The 20,058-nt window shown below is 39.7% G+C and overlaps 1 protein-coding gene across 1 annotated transcript in view; it reads right to left on the reverse strand.

The window, feature by feature from the left end:
* Window positions 1–20,058, reverse strand: part of tnfrsf21 (tumor necrosis factor receptor superfamily, member 21) — a 67,249-nt gene that overhangs the window by 33,094 nt on the left and 14,097 nt on the right. The window contains exon 3 of the mRNA XM_023278561.3: window positions 13,725–14,303. Coding sequence (XP_023134329.2) covers window positions 13,725–14,303 — 579 coding nt within the window. The remainder of the gene's footprint in view (window positions 1–13,724; window positions 14,304–20,058) is intronic.

Here is a 20,058-nt window from a genome sequence, read left to right on the forward strand (position 1 = left end):
ACACTCAATCCCCTGCTCCTGTCCAACACTAATGAACTGGGCTGAATCCTAGAGGAACCCAGAGGACCTTGCATGGCGGCCTTCTGGGGCCGAAAGCCTGTCGACTCTCATCCACCTCGCTGGACATAACGCCCAGCAGCAGAAGAGAAATCCCCCTGCTCTGCACGCCTCGCTGCCACAGCGAGCTGCGCTCACTCAAATGACCTATATAAGTCTCGTGATGATTCGGTGTGTCAGTCTGCGGATGTGTTCATGTGTTTGTGTGGGGAAGTGGCAGGATCCAGTGTGGGTATTAGTGTTGTCCCGACACTGTATGTTGACTGCTAAACTGTCACGTAAAGTCAGATGCACCTGTCTGAAGGATTCAAGCTGTGATGTCTCTTCATGGAGCTTCATGTGTGACAGAACGTAATGAGGCAGTTTTGTTTAAATTTGCTCCATTGCAAATTGATACAAACATTTAGTATCCTATTCTAGACACTGTGTGTGTGAAAAATTACTCATTTTGTTTGCAAGTGCAGGTGATAATGATTTTTATATACCAAGTAATTTTCATCGGCTTATTAAAACTATATGGAACTGTTGTTTTAGCAACACAAAGTATGGGGAAGGAGCTATTTTGGCAGCTTTGGTTGCAAAATAATCTTCAAAAATTTCTGGCACTCTGAACTCTGGGTGAACATTTTTCATTAGTAAGATTCCTTTAATGAAAAAAAATGCTTCTCAGTGGATACTTCATGCATGTTTTTCTTCCTTTTATGCGCATTCTGACTTTTAATGCTGTAGCTGATTGTAACTTATTCAATGTGCTCCTTCACACTCTGTCTGCAGCATACGAACAGTTAACATGCAGACTGGCAAACCGGATCATTAGGGTTTAGCTACATGAATATACAAATATATGTAATCGAGTGTAATATTTTTAACTTGAGCTGGTGATGACATGTTCAAACTAGGGAAGAGCAATACAGCTAAATGTCAAACTTGGCCTATTTATCAAGGTACACAGGTCATAATGTTAACAAGGAAAAAAACATAAAGAAATACATTTACACATAGAAATAAAAATTCATTCACATGAAAGAGCTCTCTTTTATGTGTAAGTAATAACCAGAGAGTGATTTTGGTTAAGGTTTGGAGTAGACGGCAATGGCCAGGTATCATCAGATGGAAATCACACATCGCCATCCACCCTCAAGTCTGCCAACCCTCCAGGGTCCTGGGTGTTATTTGATAACGGAACCAAAAAGCTCTGGGACTTCAATTGAGTAGGGATTCATCAATGAATCCATTATCTTATCACTGCTCATATGTTAAGCTGAGTATCTGGGATTACCAGGAAGTATCATAGGGTTCAGATGCAGTATGAAGTGGGGTGTGTGGCTGGGGTATCCAACCACCCGTACATCTATGAAACCAAACCAAGCAAACCAAACCAGTTTCCTTGTTCTTCATCATGTCGTCCAGCTCTTCCGAAAGACTGAGATTCATTGGTTGTTCCGAGGCTTCACTGAGGTTTTCTTCCAGTTCGATGTACACATAAAATCTCTAAATAAAGACATCCAAATCTGATACCAGAACCATTTCAATCTGCTTATTTTGATGCAAAAGGAACATCTAGTGTACCCCTTGAAGATGTTTGAGGTCCTCACCTTATCCAAGGGATTCTTTGAGTCATAGGCCCGCAAAAAAAAAAGCTTACTTCATCTGCTTGTCTGCACAGTTGCATTCTTCAGTAATTACAATAAAGTCATGACCACAGATGAGTGCTCCAACGTACTTAAGTCTAACTGGGAAGTTGAGGGCATCTTAACCTTACACATTAACAAAACCACAGGAACTGATTTCCTTGGAGCGGTGACTCACTTCACTGTAGCTACTACATTTTAAACTCTGTTGGCAACATTGCTGATGCAGCAAGCTCTCGCTCAGAAAATTTGGTTATACATACATCAACCAGCCACAACAATGAAACCACCTGCCCTAATATTGTCCACTTCAGCTGTGACATATTGGGGCATGGACATGCGACTCTGGGGGTGTCCAGCGGATCCTTTGCAGCCTCCGGCGGATACTGTGGATGCTTAATCAGACTGAGATCTGGGAAGTGTGGAGGTCAGGTCAAAATCTTGAGTTCTTTGTCATGTTCCTCAACCTGTCCCTGAGTGGTATGTGTGGAGTGGTGGATGGTGTTGTCGCCAAGTGGGGGAGCACTTAGAACAATGTGGAACAATGTTTAGGTGTCAAAGTAACACCCACATGAATTCCAGGACTGAAGGTTAACATAACAGCAGACTATGGCACTATTGTTGATGATCCGTGTTGAACTCTTTATCTGTTAGGGGTTACGATGTTTTGACAGATCAGTATATGTTGACCTGAAGAAGGCTTTAAACAAATCGAGCATTGTGAAACAATTAAGACCTGAGTGCTATGGCAATGACAATTATGCAGATTTTAACATTTGGCTTATGAGTCTGTAAGTAAAGCAAAAGTGTCCAACATATCATATAAATGAATAGAATTGGGGCTTAACTTCTCAGCAACAGATACTATGAGGGCTATATTAGAACCCTCCACTAAAGTTGCGGAACATCATTCAGAATATAAAATTGGCCATTTGTTGACACTCAGAAAAGAATTGGTGAAGTAAAGGGGGAAAACAGCTGGACCCAACAGGTGGTCTCACCTCTATTATTGTGTGTAGCATGATGTGAAGCAGGGTGCTGTGTGCGTCAGCGTCTTTACAAATACCATTCTGTTGAATTAATCACATCACATAGTCCTCTCACATTCTATCCAGTTTAAGAACACACAAAGTTAAATTGATGAAACGTGTTTTCGGCTGTGTGGGAGCTCAACAGGCGCTGTATACCTGCAACTAGGCAACAACCCCCTCAAATTTTGCTCTTCACAATCAATCCCAGGCTGAATGGAGAGCAGGCTACCCTGGCCCACCCTGATCCTGCACAGAGCATTATATTCTAACACTTGGCTCCCCGCTGGGCTTGAATGTGGAACTTGGCATTATTAACGGTGTGGATGTTTAACGAGGGAGGACGGTGGGCAGGTAGAATGTTGTTTTCCTTCATGTTTTCCTCAACAGTCTGCATCTTACTTTGGAAATATATGTTGTAAATAATATGGCTGGTGACCAGAACAAGCACAACCTGCCTCGATGTGATGTTCTGTTGCAGTCCCGTAATAGTGTTTTTCCATGCTTATCACCATTTACTGCAGAATGAATTCACTCTATAATGCTGCTGAACTCTTTCCAAAGTATACTATAAGGTTTTTGATTAAAGACTGCCAGCGGTTTGCATTCGTTTCACTGAGGTGTGAAAATCATCTCATTTTGTTGCTTTATTTACAAGTTTTTGTGTTGAAAAGTGATTTTGTGCAACAAAGCTGAACAAATATTTGATGCATGTTGTTAGACATCAGACCCGCCCTTCAAAATACTTATAGTTCACTGAATAATTTACTCACTTTTTGTGGCGAATCTGATAAATCTCGTTCATCAGGTTACCTTCTCTTTTTCCTGAGACTTACGACCAAGATGTGCCCACAGCGGTGCTGTTGTGGTAGACATCCATGACATTAGTGTGAATAGATATATTGTCAGTTCAGTCATCAACTATTACAAGTTAAGCACCTTGAGGTAAAAAGTTAGTGCTGTTGAACCACAGCAGAAGAAGGGGGCACAAACGGGAAAAAAATTATGTGGAAATAGCAAGTACAGTATGGCCTTGTTAGTTCAGCAGTTTTTATAAAAGCGAAAAGAATCTAGTTCCGCAACTAAGAATTATTTTCACTGCCAATTAATGTATTGAATATTTCTCAATTAACTGATCAATTAAAATATCAGAAAACGGTTTAAAACTGTCAATTAATGTTATGCCAAAGCCAGAGATGTCATCCTCTAACACAGAAGAAGAAGGTGGAATTGGAGAATTTTTACCTTTATTTAAGAATTGCTCAATTATCAAAATTATGGATCATAAATTTAATAGTTAACAACTCACTGATGAATTATTACAGCTCTAATGGGAATTAGTGGGCTGAACTACAGGAAGTGTAAGCAAGTAGTAGTTGAAATACCTTCAAAAATGTGAAACTTCTCTCTGATTTCACAGATTCTGATTGATAAATTGTGGCATCCCCCCCTTAAAAAAAAAAGATAACATGCCTTTCATTGTAAAGGTTATGCAAAATGATCAAAGTCAGTTCAAAAAACTGTGAACAGGCCACTATGTAGTAACTGTGACAGGCTTGCGCAACACAATACAATGTCACCATTATGTTGCATTCACAAATCAGATACATCGAAACTCACATTCCTGATTAATTACTTTGTATCACAGATGCTGTATTCCTACTGCTCCTAACTGAAGAACTTCACAGCTAAAATAGCTGCAGCCATGATAACTTGTAAAATCCTCTCTGTGAATGGGAGCAATTGCTGTGTATGGTGTTGTCATCAATCTACCACTTTAAAGGTTGTTTTAGACATTGCTAGACGATTCGATGTACCATTTTTGATGCATGCGACGCTCTTCATGAGCCTTTGTATGTCTCGAATAAAGTTAAATAAGATAACATGAAGAACATGAAACTAAAATAGCATATTAACAGCTACAATAAGTTACAAAACTGCAGCATTATTTGTCTTGAGGACGGCAAAAGATGTGGAATAAACAGGAAGGTCAGCTTACTGGGTCTAGCTAACCCTTATAAAACACAGTTGTGATTCCCTTTAATTTACTTTAACTGCTGCACCCTCGTTTCAGATAAACAAATAAGGTTTTCAGATCCTGTGCAATACAAATCTGGCCCGTGGCCTTGGAAAGCCCCATTGAGACCCGCTGTAAAGGAGTAGCAGTTTTCACTACTTCCTGGCTGGGTCTGAGCAAATGCCAAGCGCTGTATGTGTGTGATCTGTGCTTTGACATTTCCCTTTCTTTTTTCCTTTACTGCCTGAGTGCTTTAACTGCCCTAGTAAAGGGGTATTACAACCTTCAAGGGGAGCCAGCCACGCACCTTGGAAGGATTAAGAAGCTGTTTTGTTTTATGTTCCAGAGTAAATAGCAGTGTAAAAGGGCTGCTTGGGTTGCATGTGCATACATACATCTCCACATAAATGCATACACATGGGCGCAAGATTACTCATCCAATCAGGAGAACACACACATGCACACACTAATGTAAAAGGGCTCATTTGAAAATCAGTCTTTAATGGCTTGTAGCTCCAAAACATTCAGCACTGATTGTCACACATAAATGGGTTTAAATTCGTAACGTTTCCAAATTGATTTGGTAGCCTGAAGGACCGAATACTGAGTTACTGTCAATGTTGACACCAATCTACACTAACAGGTACTTTATGTGTCCTGTTTCTGCCAAAATACAACATTGGTTTCTCTTAGGAAGACAGATTTCTTTCTCACATCATGCGGTTTTAGCTGCTTAAGCTTAACTAAACTTTATGAATGTAGAAAATCGTGTGTGCGCATGAAAGAAAGGACAATTTGCTGATTTTGTCCAGTTTAAAAGCAAGTAGGTCTTTCAGTTGTGAAGCATAGGACTGCAAAGTAATGCTGTGACACAATCCAAATGATTTTCTATTTAATCTGGACCCACTTCAATTGCAGCAAAACAGCATTGCAGCAGTGTTAACTGTTTTTGTGGGGGGTACACTGGAGTACGTACTTCTGAGCAGCCCTGGGAAACTGCTAAGTGGAACTCCATACTGATTCTCACAGAAACCAACAAGTGCTGCAGGTTCTGGATGTTTTTTGCTTCTATCTCACATTACTTGCTATGGGCTCATTTTTCTGAAACACAAAGTCCTAAAAGAACTCAGTTCATGTCCATACTGGTCTCCTCTTTGCTCTGTATAAGAACACTGCCTGCAGTTCAGCCCAGTTTAACCAAAAAGTCCCTGAATTTTTGCCATGATATTGTTGCAAGTGAGTCATTATTGTATTCACTGTTATACTGATGAGAACAGAATTTTCTGTGTATTACAGAATTACTGGCAATCAGGGATGTCCGATATTGCCTTTTTTGCCGATAACCAATATGCCGACACTGTCCAACTCTCAATTTCCAATTCTAATATCAACCAATACTGATACCGATATATGTGGACTTGGAAATAATTCCAAACCACAGACATATTGTTAGTCAGGCACAGCAAGCTTGTTACTGCAGCCACACTTGCGGGGCTTAAAGTGAAAAATAATCCTCAGCCTGAACTTTTTTGCTTTTGGGTGGGGGTCAGAGTAGAATCTAGCTAACTAATAAGAAATTAAGATATCTGCCTTTGCAAATTCAGACTACAGATTATAGTAATACCAAAAAAGATCAGTAGGTTGTGGTAGGTACTCCATCTGAATACAACATGATGCAAATATATTGTTTAGCAACCAATCAGTAAATGTTGAGCTGAATCTCAGGAAATGGAACTAAATACTACACTTCCCAGAATGCATCGGCAGCAGCAAAGCGGTGCTTGACACCTGATCAGTGATCACTGATATAAAGCACCTGGGAAGGACTGGGGGAAACTCAGTCAGTCAGTCAAACAATCTTCAGAAGAGAAAGACACAAGGAAAGAACAAGAAGATCCAAGTCCACTCATGGATTCAGTCCAAAGACGCCAATGGTTGGTGAAATGTTTATTTGCTTTCTTGGTGGTTTGAAATGTTTCTTGATATGGCCAAGTTTATGTTAACTGCTCACTGTGTGATTGGTTAATGAAAGCCAGCAGCATTTACTCCATTTTTATGTCAAATGAGTTTGAATTAAGATGTTTCATTTTGAGTTTAAGTAAAGTAGAAATATAGAAAATATGTATGTTCTGTTAAATGTTAAAACTTTACTAAACTTTACTAAAATGTTGGTTATTCTTTATTTGCTTTAAAAAGGTTTAAGTGATTGATTCATTTAAATGGTTAAGTGGGTAATAGGTCAGCTTTTTGGTTCTGTGTTTGATGGTGTGAACTTTGTTTCTGTCTTTAAAGGTTTACAACCTACTGAAATATCATGACCGACCAACTAAAAGGAAAATAAAAGTTTGAGTTGGAAATTTGAATTGAGTTGTCCTCGCCTCCTTTGGAGGAAAAGAGAGGTGGACTTGACAGTAAAAGTCACAGAAAAAGGACATTTATTCACGCTTTAACAATATGTGCACCATTTGCACTACTTATTCTGAAATACAACTATGTAAACAGTTATAGTGCAAAAAAAAAACTGAATAAAAAATTTAGTTTATAACAGCAAATTATAGTTCAGTTCAAATAACAAGAAAAAAACATTAAAATGCTCTAAGAACTGGTAACTTAAATAATCAGAAATACATAAGAAAATAGAAAACAAACACGGTTTACTACAGAAAACTACAGCTCAATTTAAAAATAAACATTCATGGTGCTACAAAAACTGGTAAGCTGAATCTTCATTTTTTCCTATTTCTTCTTTCTTTCTGACATCTTTTACTTCTGTACGTGTTGAGGCAATGTTCACTTTTCTCTTTGCCAGATGTTGAGTTACTCTGGCTGCATCATCATCAAATAAACAAACAAGCACATTCAGAATGTTGTCCATGTTCTGGCATCGTCTTATACAATGAAAACACACATTTATTTATTTTATTTTTTTTTTAGCTTTTCAGAAAGACTTTTCTTAAATGCTGGTGCTATGTCGTGTATTTATGGAACCAGCATGCTGATTTGACACGGACAGTTTTGACAAAGCATTTTATCTTTAGCCAACAGATTATTGAATGGCTGAGATCTGGTGAACGACAAGCCGTGTTCTGCAATAAACATGCAAACGTGTATTTTTAAATCACAAACACGGTCAGTCGTTGATGCCTGTACCTCAGCAGTGGATGTTGCTCCCGGTAGAGTTGTGAGTTTCAGAGCTGACAGCAGCTCTATGGCCAGCGTCTGACTCCTGACATGACACCACCTTTCTGCCGCTAGTTGCGGAGGCTACATGAGTTTTTTTGAGCACATGGTAAAGAAGCAAGCACCAGGCTCCTTCAGTTTTTTGCACCAGCAACCAAAGGGCTTGCTGTCTCTGTTTAACTCTTCCAACCACGGGAAGCGCCATTTATTTTTACTCCGTCAAGGAAGGCGGAGGAGTTATGTGACGATCGGCGTACGTTTGTCTTTCATCTATTTGTCTGTGCACAACATTACTCAAAAAAGCAGGCTTATGGATTTGGATGAAATTTTCAGGGAGAGTCAGAAATGACACAAGGACCAAGTTACTAGATTTTGGCAGTGATGAGGTTTATAGTCTGGATCCACAGATTTGTTAAAGATTTCTGTATCACTTCGAGATCGCACCACGGCGTCACTGTATCCATGACAACAATGGTCTCACCTGCAGCTGGATCCAACCGGCTTTCTAAGACCCTCCCTCACTCTACTTCCCATTGGCTAGTGATATTAGTTTGGTTGAGAGCAAAAGCTGTGTTTCCCTCATTCCATTGGTAGACGAACTCGACTGGCAATGTAGTCCTATTTTTTTGTTTTTTCTCGATCCAAACGCCAACGCCGCACGCTGGAAATCGGGGACGGTACCAGAATACTTTAAGCCCTGCACTTGTTTACACGCTTCACGACGCAGTTTGATGATGTGATCATTTGCGCGGTGACAAATGCCGGCGAAATGCAGACATTATTTTACCGGTTTTTATGATAGGCAAAAAATCTCAATAACGATATTGACCAATATTCCATTTTTATGTCAATATCAGGCTGATAATATCGGTGGGCTGATTTTATCGGACATCCCTACTGTAAATGATGTATTTTTTGAGGGTAGAAAGTGATTTCAATGAAATATTACAATTTTAAGCTTATTACTCCGCCAAGGAATGCGGCAGAGTCAAGTGATGATAGGTGTTGGTTTGTCTGTCTGTTAGCAACATTACTCAGAAATGGATTAACGGATATACATGAAATTTTCAGGGAACGTCAGAAGTGACACAAGGACCAATTAATTATATTTTGGCAATTATGTGGCTTATAGTCTGGATCCACGATTTCTGTATCATTGATAATAGCATAGAGTCACTGTAACTATGACTACAAGTGAACATGACATCAGTTGCCCGCTGGCAATCACATGATTGCGATCCTACTACAAATTGACTGCTGTGGACTTATTGGGACTTATCTGTCGGAAATGATACAAGGAACAATTGATAAAATTGTGGAGGTGTTTCCGAGCCCCATCAATTGTCGCCGCCCGCTACATATTTAGGTCATGCGATTCGGTATCTGCCTGTGCTCAGCGCAAGGTCATTTTATTTATGAGCAGATCTATATTAAATGGCCACATTCTATGTTGCCGTGATTTCTGCTCATCAATAACTAATAAACAAATGCAACACTTACAAAAAAAAAAAAATGCTGCATTTCTTATAATGCCACATGGGGGAATGAGCAGCCTTGGCGGAGCACTGTGCTCTCTGAGGAAAGGAAGCTTGACTGTTGGATTGACTGTTAAAGAATGTTGCAAAACAACCCAAATCCACCACCTGAAACCTTGTTTATGACATTATTAGGTGATCCAATGCACTGCTTAAGCCTCAAAATTGCAGGATTATTTGTACTGAAGACAAATGTCTTAGGGCAAATGTAGTAAAAACAGGAATGTGAGCTTACTGTGTTAAGCTAAGCTTTTTAAAACACTGTTGTGATTCACTTCTGTTTAATTTGCAGCATTGTTTCAGTTAAAACAAATTAGTTTTTAGCGATATAAAATCTGGATCACTGCCCTGGAAAGCCCCGTTCAGCCCCGATGTGAAAGAGCAGCAGTTTTCAATTTCAATCTGTTTTTTCAGTTTCTAACTCTAACAAATTGTGTAATTTTGCAAATTGTTTTTACAAATGACATGGTTTTAAAACCCACCAGCAAGTTTGGAGTTCAGAGGGTTAAGGACAGCTCTTTTGATTAAATGTACTTAATTAACTATAACATGCACTGGCAACAAACAAGTTTTTATTTGCACTTTATCATCTCTGACATCATAGAAGTTGCATAAAACTTTACTTGCATCTCTTTATCAGGCATCTTAAGTCTCTGGGTTCACAGGGGCTGCTAGGTAACAGCAGGGAAACCCCGGTGTTGTTCGGCAACAATAGTACACTTCCTGTGTAAAACCTACAGAAACTCCTGCACAATCTACTCTCCCTCTTCCTTCTCGTCTCTCCATATATCTCTGTCGCCCTGTAAGAGACCCGATTGACCCACTACTGTGCTTTGCCAACCAAACAACAACCCTGATGCAGCTGAAACCAGATTATTCCAGTTCTCTGTGTTCAGTCTCTGAGGGAACAGAAAGAGGGTGTCGGGTGGCTCAGCTTCATCACAGACAGACACACAAACACACACTTATATGACTACTTTTGTGAGGACATTCATTGACAAAATGCATTCTCCAGTCCCTTGCTAAGTGCAACGCTTGCCCCTAACAAAACCTAAATCTTATTCTAATTTCAGTTCTAAAATCAAGTCTTAAATAGTGTGAAAAGTGAAGATGGTCAACACGTTGTTTGTACAAGCACACATGCACTCACACTGACAGTTTTGAGTGTCTCAGGCAGGAGGAGTCCCATGAGTTTGGGTCTCTATCTCATTGTCAGAATGAAAGTGAGAGCTCATCTATGGGGGGAAATGTTCTCTTGTTCTCTACCTGTTGATAACCACAGTGTCAATAGACAGGAGTAAAGAGAAGTTATGTGCATGGTTGATAAAACACTGGCAGCATCAGTGATAGGTGATAGGAAACCGAAAGAAGAAAAAGGAAAAAAACTGAAATGAACTAAATGTATAAGAATCCATCCAGATGAGAGGTGCTGCAACATCTGTCCAAAAAAAAAAAATGTGGGAACTCTGCTTGACGCATGTAAAAATTGGTGCAAGTAGATTTTTGAGATTTGAAGCATTTTTAGACTGTTCTTCTAGAACAATCATGAAGGCTGTGTCCGTAGTCATCCACTCGTTCTCTAGTCCCTGTCTCGGGACCACTGTATTGTGAACTACGTAGGAAGATCCTCTGCAAAAATAACATTTTCGGACACAACTCAAGTCTCAGCAATATTAATTATGTCACTGCTGTCGCTTAATTAAAACATATCGGATGGGCGCCCGTATAGCTCAACGCGTTGAGCAGGCGACCCATGTACAGAGGCTGGTCCCTGACGTAGCTGGCCCCGGTTCGATTCCCGCTCGCGGCCCTTTGCTGCATGTCTTCCCCTGACTCTTCTCCTGTTTCCTGTCTCTCTCACACTGCACCTATCCAATAAAAGGCCAAAAAAATAACTTTAAAAAAAAAAAAAAAAAAACATATCGGATTAATGGTAATGAACCGTCTGGCATTTTGTGATAAATGCATATTGTAAAAAGCATATTTTCCTAAATCAATACACAAAAATAACTGTTTTTCTTTGTTTGCGTTATGATGCATTGCTCTTCTTCCATTAAGTATATTTTTACGAATGATTATTTAAAATTATAACATTTTCATACCATAACTTATAGATCTGTCTCATGCCTGTTGTCATTTCAACAAGTTCAACATATGGAAAAGATATAGTCCATGAAAAATAACACAATGAAATATATAACAAATCTGTGGAAATGACACCAATCCTTAATTGGCTCTGTTGTCCAGCTGCCATTCTTCTTCGACACAGTGATGATGATATTGCTTGGTTAGTGAACATATACTACACTACTTTTCACAGTGCATTGTGGGATGCTTTGAGTGGACTATATAGGGTGTAACAATTGTAACTTAACGTTCGGACAGCACTGCAAAATGGCAAACGGTGCCTGATTTTGGACACAGCCAAGTTTTTTTTTTTTTTTTTTTTTATCAGCTGGTAAATGGAATCTCTTGATGCTGATGCATGGTGAATAAAAGACTATATAGAGGAGACCCAAACAAGAAAAAGGATGACGCCAACTGATGTATAGACATGGTTTGCACAAGAAGGAAAAACTGAGGAAAGACGTCAAGCAATCAGGCAAGCATCATGAATTGTATGCCTGATCAAACAATTTTAACAAAAGTAGTCTGGATCTGCACTAAAATGTAGAGGGTTCTTCCAGTGCCTATAACGTGGTAGTTTTTGTACAACCTTGCTGACAAACAGACACCAACTCATTACAAACCTTGGTGTAGGAGAAGGAAAGCAACCTTGAGATGGAGGTGTAAACAAAGATGAAAAACACTCAAGCAACAAAGGCAGACAGGTTTACAAGGTAGAAGAGGAAGGAGACAAGATATCGAATCAGTAGTGAATGGAGACGAACGGGATAACACAAAACATTGTGGGTGTTGTAGGTGGATGGTGACAGCTGGGTGGTACTACTAACAGGGTCATGTCCTTGCTTGCAGTCGGTGGGCCACCATGTGCTCTGGGGCAGAATTGATTGGATCAGACACCAACAGCAGTTCGATCAACAGATGGTTCTACATGCATAGCTCAGGAACAGAACTAATGCATGTCATGACATCTGCCTAGGACATTCAGTGTGAGGCAGAGTCACTGACCCACCATGTTAGCTGCAGATGTAGAGCAAATAGAGAAACTAGTCCTGAGATTACAAAAGGCTATTTTCTGACTGCATGTAAGCTTCAGTGGAGCTTTGTAAGCAGGTCAATAATGTTACAGAAAGATGCTTTTAGGGGTGTGTGGCCTGCTTATCCGATATTCAAAGGTGTCGATGTGTCGTAAACACAGCATTCATAGACATAAAATGGGTCGGTACAGATGCGTGTTCATAGAAAAACCAGACAATCCCAGTAAGACTTGGTGCTTCCAACTCTTTCTTCTCAATATCCGTGGGTCGATTTGTGTGCATACTTAGCCTTACAGTCATTTTTGCCATTTCATTTCACTTCACTTTGCTTGACATCACATCCATTTTAGCATGGTGGGGGATATTTTGTTCAATTTTGAGCTGTTATTTATTAAGTATAAATGTAGCTATTTGGTTAGCAAGCTAAATATGACATATCCATTATTTATCCTGCTTGCTACATTTGATTGACATTGTTTTCTAACCAGAGAAATGGCTATTACTGACCACAACACTATATACCATAAATAACTTGGATATCATGTGAGTAGAAAGCATGATTCTCTAACTGTAAATGCGAACATTTCTTGACATTTTACCACCTTAAGGGTTAAAAAGTCCCATTGGTTTCAATCCTTGTTTCAGTTTTGAGTACCTTGTTTGTTTAAATAGACTTTTCCAATCATATTTGTTTGGGTTGTCAAAAGTGAATATTCTTCTGTAGTAGATGTGTCTAGCAGAATGATTTCAAGACAGTGAAAACAACCTTTTTTTGAACCCTAAAATTTAAAAGCAATAAATTAACAAAAACACCAGAAATGCACGAATGCAGGAATTTAACAGGAACTTAACTCAACAGTGGTTTCATTAGGATGATATGTGAATTGCATTGCTTTTCCACTCACCACATCTCAAACCAACCAAACACCTATTGGAGATTTTAGAACCACGTATGAAAACCAAGCTTTCATCAGCATCAAACTCAGGGTAAAACTGAGTGATTGAACAGAACCTTACTAAGTCACTTACATCCATCCTTCAGTTGTTATGTGTCACCCACCTTCAAGTCAGAGGAGACCTTCAAGATACTGAAATCAAAGATTCGGCAGGCTTACCTTGTCCATTGGAGTAGTAGATCCACTTCTCTCTGACTTGCGTCGGTGGGGCAGATGGTTTCTTCTGAATTGCCTTCTCCATGATGCTGCTGGGATCCTGCATTGGGCCCTTCTTCAATACCCGGGAACTCCGCTTCACGCTACACACCACGATCACCACCAGCACCAGTAAGAGCAGCAGCACGATCATCCAGGGCAGGTGCTCGTTGATGTCAAAGTGATTGTGGGTGCTTGGCCTCGGAGACCCCCTGCGAGTGGGTCTGTAGTAGCTGGAGACGCCTCCTCCACTCCCCTGCCCAGCCACCTTGCTGATACCTGTTCCAACCCTGACCACCTCTGCACCCTCCAGATCCTCCATTGTCCGTTTGTTGGGCCCTGGCATAGGGTCAGAATTGGGTTGCCCCCGCTGTTGCTCATACTCCATCGGTTGTTCGGGAGCTGGGCGCAGAGGAGTCCTTGGGAGATCACTATTAGGTGAAGTGGGAGTGCCAGGATGGCTGAGGAGTAGCCCCTCTGCTCTGTGGGCTTCTCCATCCAGGGCTTGCCTCAGCTGAATGGCTGCTGACTCCCTGTGGGTACCTGTGATGAGAAACGGAGCGATAGATGGGGGAAAAGATAGAGCAAGAAGAAGAGGAGAGATGAGAGAGCATAAAAAAAGCAAAGAGACAAGACAGAATAGGTGTAAGAGATGAGAAACAACAGGGGGCAGAGAGAGCGGGAATTAAATTCACTCACTTGGTAGATTTGCTTAGCCCAAACAATGAAAACAGAAAGCATCACTGGAGGGAATCCTAAGACTTTAATCCATGCAAGCAATCTGGCACTCAAACAGAGGATGGAGTAACCTCCCTATTCTGCTCTCCCTTATCGCTGCTGCTCTCCTCCATTCTTGAGTGAGCAGTGTCCTCATAACTGGAGTCAATCCAGTACTGTGGGTTTGAAGGTGGTAGCACTGTTGATATTTAAAGGACGAGAACAATCGTTGCACAAACGCATTACACAAGTAACTACCTTGGATTCCAACTGCATGAATTTAGTTTTTGAAGAATTGTGACTGAGATATTTAGTGACACATTTTAAATTTTTTGGCAAAGGGACGTACAGGTACATTTCAAGTCACAGTAGATTTCACCGTTTGAATCTTCAAGTATCCAGTAAAATGTTTTCTAAGATAAGACACAAAGACAGCATGCCAGATGGTGTTGGGTAATCCTGAAAGACAACGCTGAAGATACAGTAGAGAGGGATTCTGAAAACTGAACCTTTTAGTTGGTTTATTCGATGAGGACCAATCAGGAGAAGCATTTGGATTGACTGCAGTGAATGTTCAAACTTGTGGGTACTATTCTGCATAGTAGCTTTAGTCACTTGAACTGGAGAGGATCTGGTTTAAAAAAAAAAAAAAAAGAAATGTGCTACCAGCACCAAAAGATTCAGATATTTTGGGTCCAGGCAAGTAACCGTTGCATCAGTCAAGGGGCATATAAGAAATTTAGTCAGTTAAGACCTGATTTCTCTAATGTTGTATATGCAGTGCACCAAGGAGACAAAGTGATAGATGCAATCACTCAGTAAAAGCTCGTCAAGCACAGTGTCCACATTTCCTGCAGACTGTTGGAGAGACAAAGTAAGAACTCTGCTGAATAATAAACTGTTGATATTTTACAAGTGGGTTTAAAGATCTAAGCCGAGTAATGTAGATAGAGATTAACAAACCCTCTGTGACATCACCCTGAGCAGGGTTTTTGGCAAAGACTTTATGTCTTAATTATGCATAACTTCAAGCCTTAATACAATCCAAATGGGTAAATTATATAGTAATTCATCCCCTGCACAGTTGTCATGAACATGCAAAATTAGCTATGGAGCCCAAAACTGTTCTTTGTTGCAGGCCAAAGAAATGTATATTCCTGCTGTAAAGTTGACCATTATATTGTGGGGTTCAATGAGGACTGACTCACTTTTGGAGCCACTCTCAAGTGGTCATTTGAGAAACGACCCAAACCATGGCCAGAACCATGGAACAATACAAGCAGTCAGAAATGTTCTGAGAATACTGTAAAAAATCTAATGCATAATTCTGGTTCACAAGTGCTGGTAAAATTACAGAAAGTCTACATGACTGACTTTTTCTCTGTTTGGTGTGTGTTTGTTCCAGAGAGTTTTTCAGTTGGATTCTGATGATACACATGAATACATCTATGTGGATGATGCTGGTTTCAACCTGGTCAAGAGGAGGAGAAGAAGGAGAAACATCACTGGACAACAGGCTATAATCAACGTTCCAGGTCAGTGTGGAGCAACGTAACCCTCTGTGCTGCAATAAACAATCTTGGAGTAATTCACTGTCATGCAGTTCTGGACCCATAGAACACCCAGCATTTGTTGACTTTCCTAGATGGACTTAGAGGATCTACTGACACGGTGCAGCAGGGTGTTTGACAAGAAGACACAGTTTTTGTTGTTATCTGGGACAATGTTAGTTTTCATAGAGGACTATTGATTCAGGAATGGTTCAATATGAACCTCAAGTTATTGTGGTTTTTCTGCCACCATATTCTCCCTTTCTGAATCCTATAGAAGAATTCTTCTCTACATGGAGGTGGAAGGTATATGAGCAGCAGCCATAAATCTCTTGCAATCAGTGGTCTTGGCATGTGGTGATGTTTCAGTTGATGTATGTCAGGGATGGATCAGACACACTAGGTCTTTGTTTTCACGTTGCCTGGTCAGAGAAAACATAGCTTATGATGTTGATGAGGTCCTGTGGTCTGACCAGGCTGAAAGAACTGATGCAGACGTGGTGTAAATATCTGCATACTGTACTGTGTACAATACAGTGCTGTTTTTTTGTCTAACATTATTTTTATTTTGTAATGTACAGTCAGGCACTGCAATGGCCCCGTCTGAGTCATTTATAGGATCCATTTGTGTTTAAGTTGTCATTTTTGAGGACTGTATCATTTTTTTAACACTTCATGTGAAAACACAGTGAGAGAAGAGTGTTTTGTATTTAGCAGTGCAGTGTCCTACTTTTGCTTTGTGTGTCTTAATTTTTAAAACAAAGTTATAATTTTGACAATAAAGAGCGCTGTTGACCCAAGTGTGCAGTGCTTTGCGAATTGTGCCCCAATAAACAAAACAGGGTGTAGTGTTTTGGGAAATGTGTGCTAGTTTTCAGGAACAGTGTCTTATCAATAGAGAAAAACTGTGGGGAAAAAAAACAAAACAAAACAAAAAAAACAGAAAGGTAATTGGTCCAATGCTCTAACAAACAAACAAATCTCTGTAAACGAGAAATGACAATTAGGATTATGTGCACGGTGATGGTGTTTTTCCAACAAGGGAACAAACTAATCAATATTAGTGCGTCATTTTCCCTCTATTGATTATCACTGTGACCGCTAACAGCTCCCTTAGTGCCTGTGTGCTGCTGCTAATGGGATTGGTGTTACATAATCTTAAATGGGCTGCTGAATGTTTTTAGAATTGTCACCTGAATGGTCTCAATCCCTCTCATCCTATTACCAGCAGACAGGTTCACAGGTGCAAGTCTAATCCCCAAATTAATGCTGATATTTTGGCTGACGTCAAGAACTATTTAACATACGCAGTCAACTTTTTAGAGGGTACACAAGATTTTCAGATATTGCAACGCACCCCCTTGCAGCTGCAGCAAAAGTCCTTACTACGAGGAACAATGACTGTGAATATTTGAGTTTACATACAGCTAAAGATTTATACAATGAAATGGTCTTGCTAAATGTCTTTATCTTAATAGCAAATGCAGAATAAATAAAAAATGAGAAGGACACTAAACACGTGAATCCCCCAAAACCTCAACCTTCTAATTTGTTGGCTCTTTGTTGATACGAATACCATTACAGCATGACATGAAAGGCTGATGCATACTAATCAGTCAATAAATGCATGTACACTGTTTTTCTCACACAACAATACACTTTAAATGTTGAAAACAAAGTTTCCTTAAGGTGTTAGTAAAACATTAGTCTTCTTTTAAGCTGCAAAATTGTGCGAGAGTCTGTTTTGTTAGCCTTGTTAGCAGCAAGGCCTTAGAAATGTTCATCAGTTGGTCTTTCATATTGAAATATCTATTGGACAATTGCCATGACGTTTGGTAGAGAGAGTTATGGACCTTGGAAGATGAACTCTACAGATTTTAAATTTCAATGTTGTCCGATACTTTGGCTAAAGAGCAAATCTCAACACAGTCACTGCCTTTCTGATCATCTGCTTTCTCTTCAGTACTAATTAGCAAATGTTGCATACTCACACACTTCTCTTAAATCGTGAACATGATGAAGATTACCAACATTAAATGTAAAGCACCGCTGATAGCATGGATGTTAACAATGGCCTGATAGACATATCCACTGACAGATATCATCATCTGACCACGAATATATCAATATATAGTGTCCGACATGGAGACTTCTTTACAAAACATTCAATGCATAAAATGATGCTTGGGGTCATTTAGAAAATTTTACATCACACAGTTTGTTCAGCAGAGTGGTTTTAACTACAATGCACTCTCTGCAGCACATGTAGAAGAGTACGTGCGTGGTGTGGAGCCAAGTGGTGTCTTCACAGTAAGTTTGTGAAATACTTTGCTAGAAAGCTAATATACATTAACCCCGTAATTATTCTTTTCCAATATAACTCTGACATACTGCATGAATATCTATGAAAAATATTTATGGAAGATAACAATAGTATATTGATATTAGAATTTTTTTACTCCCTAAAAATCAGTAACAGCCCTAAAATCCCAGTATCGGTCAGGCATGGTGATGCGTTTTTCATTGGGCATTTATCGTAAAGCCTGAAAGGTACATGGCAGGGTCTGAAAAAATACTCAATGCATCGCAACTACTAATAGTGTTTTCTAATTAGCTTGTCGCTATTTTCTTAGTAGCACTGAATACTGCACCAAGTTATAATGCTAAATATATAACTTATGTTTGAAAAATAACAAACAAAAAAAAGGAAAATATTCTAAGAGTTTAAAGATTTCTTGGTAGTTATTAAAAGGAAATTAAAATACAGGAATAGTTTTTTTTGTCTTTCATCAAGATAGATGGAACATAGTTTAAAGCGAATCCCATTCCACCATGATAAATGGGTATTTACCACCAAGTCCAGCTCTGGTCATTTATTACCAGAAAAAGGTACCTGCTTTTCCTACATCTAGTTTATATGGATTTAAACATTCAAAGCAAACTGTCGACCAGATGTTCACGGTTGTTAGGAGGTTTGTGATGTAACTTCAACGTCTTTGTGCATGTTGAATTACATAAAGTCAAAATGGGTGCAGGTCGACTTTTATCACCGCTGTTCTCATCGTACTGAGACACTTTGGTACATGTACATTACAACTCATTCTCTGCTTTTTTTGCCTTCCTTCCTTCCTCATACAGTGCAGACGGGGTCAGATTAACTGGCTGAGAGGCCATCGATCTCATTCCAACCCAAACAGCAGTGACAGTATTATAGGTGTGGGAGGGGGGTCCCAGTGGGGAGGAGTTGTACAATGGCTATGGATGGTTGATTCTGAGAAATGGCCGGCAGACTGACTGACATAGAGACAGACGAGGGAAGAAGAGACAAAAGGGAAATGGAGGGAAGGAAGGATTTTTCACATCCTCTCTTGAAAAAGGATGGTGGAGGAAGAAGACAGAAATGCCCCATAACTCCTCCTGTCCACAAATAGAAGCATTCCTGAGATAGGGAGCAGCCACCAGTTTGTTTCCCTGTCAACAGATGTCCTTCTCTGTGAGGATTCCCACAGGGAAAAAAATGCTGCTACAACAACCAAAGAAATAACAGACAGAAGAGGTGAAAACGGCTTTAATATTATGTTACCAGAAAACCGAAAAAGTCTCATTTCAAAGTAAATGAGTCATTCCACCTCATTTTACCAAAGTTTAAATAAAGTTCACACCTGACCATCTCATATTTGTCTGGTGTTTTTTGTACATGATTGCTCACGGTGCCACTTCTCATAAAATTATTTGAAACACTATGAGATGCAAATCCATAACTTTGCTTTTGGTGTGGTTTCACCTATCATACTTGCTAATTGCTAGTCCTAATATTGGTCATAAATGCAAAAAAGGTCATTTGAATAATTTTTTTCTCAGAAAATTTGTGCCTGACTGGCACCATACTCCGTTATCACCATTTTTAAAGCTCTTATTGGTGCCAATCACAGGGGGGATGAAATATCTTGTGGTTTTATGGTAGGTGGAATATTGGAGTAGACAGACACTTTTTTTACCATTGGTTGTACCATCGAAGACTATATGTACAT

This window comes from Amphiprion ocellaris, chromosome 12 (genome assembly GCF_022539595.1).
Source record: "Amphiprion ocellaris isolate individual 3 ecotype Okinawa chromosome 12, ASM2253959v1, whole genome shotgun sequence".
NCBI lineage: Eukaryota > Metazoa > Chordata > Actinopteri > Pomacentridae > Amphiprion > Amphiprion ocellaris.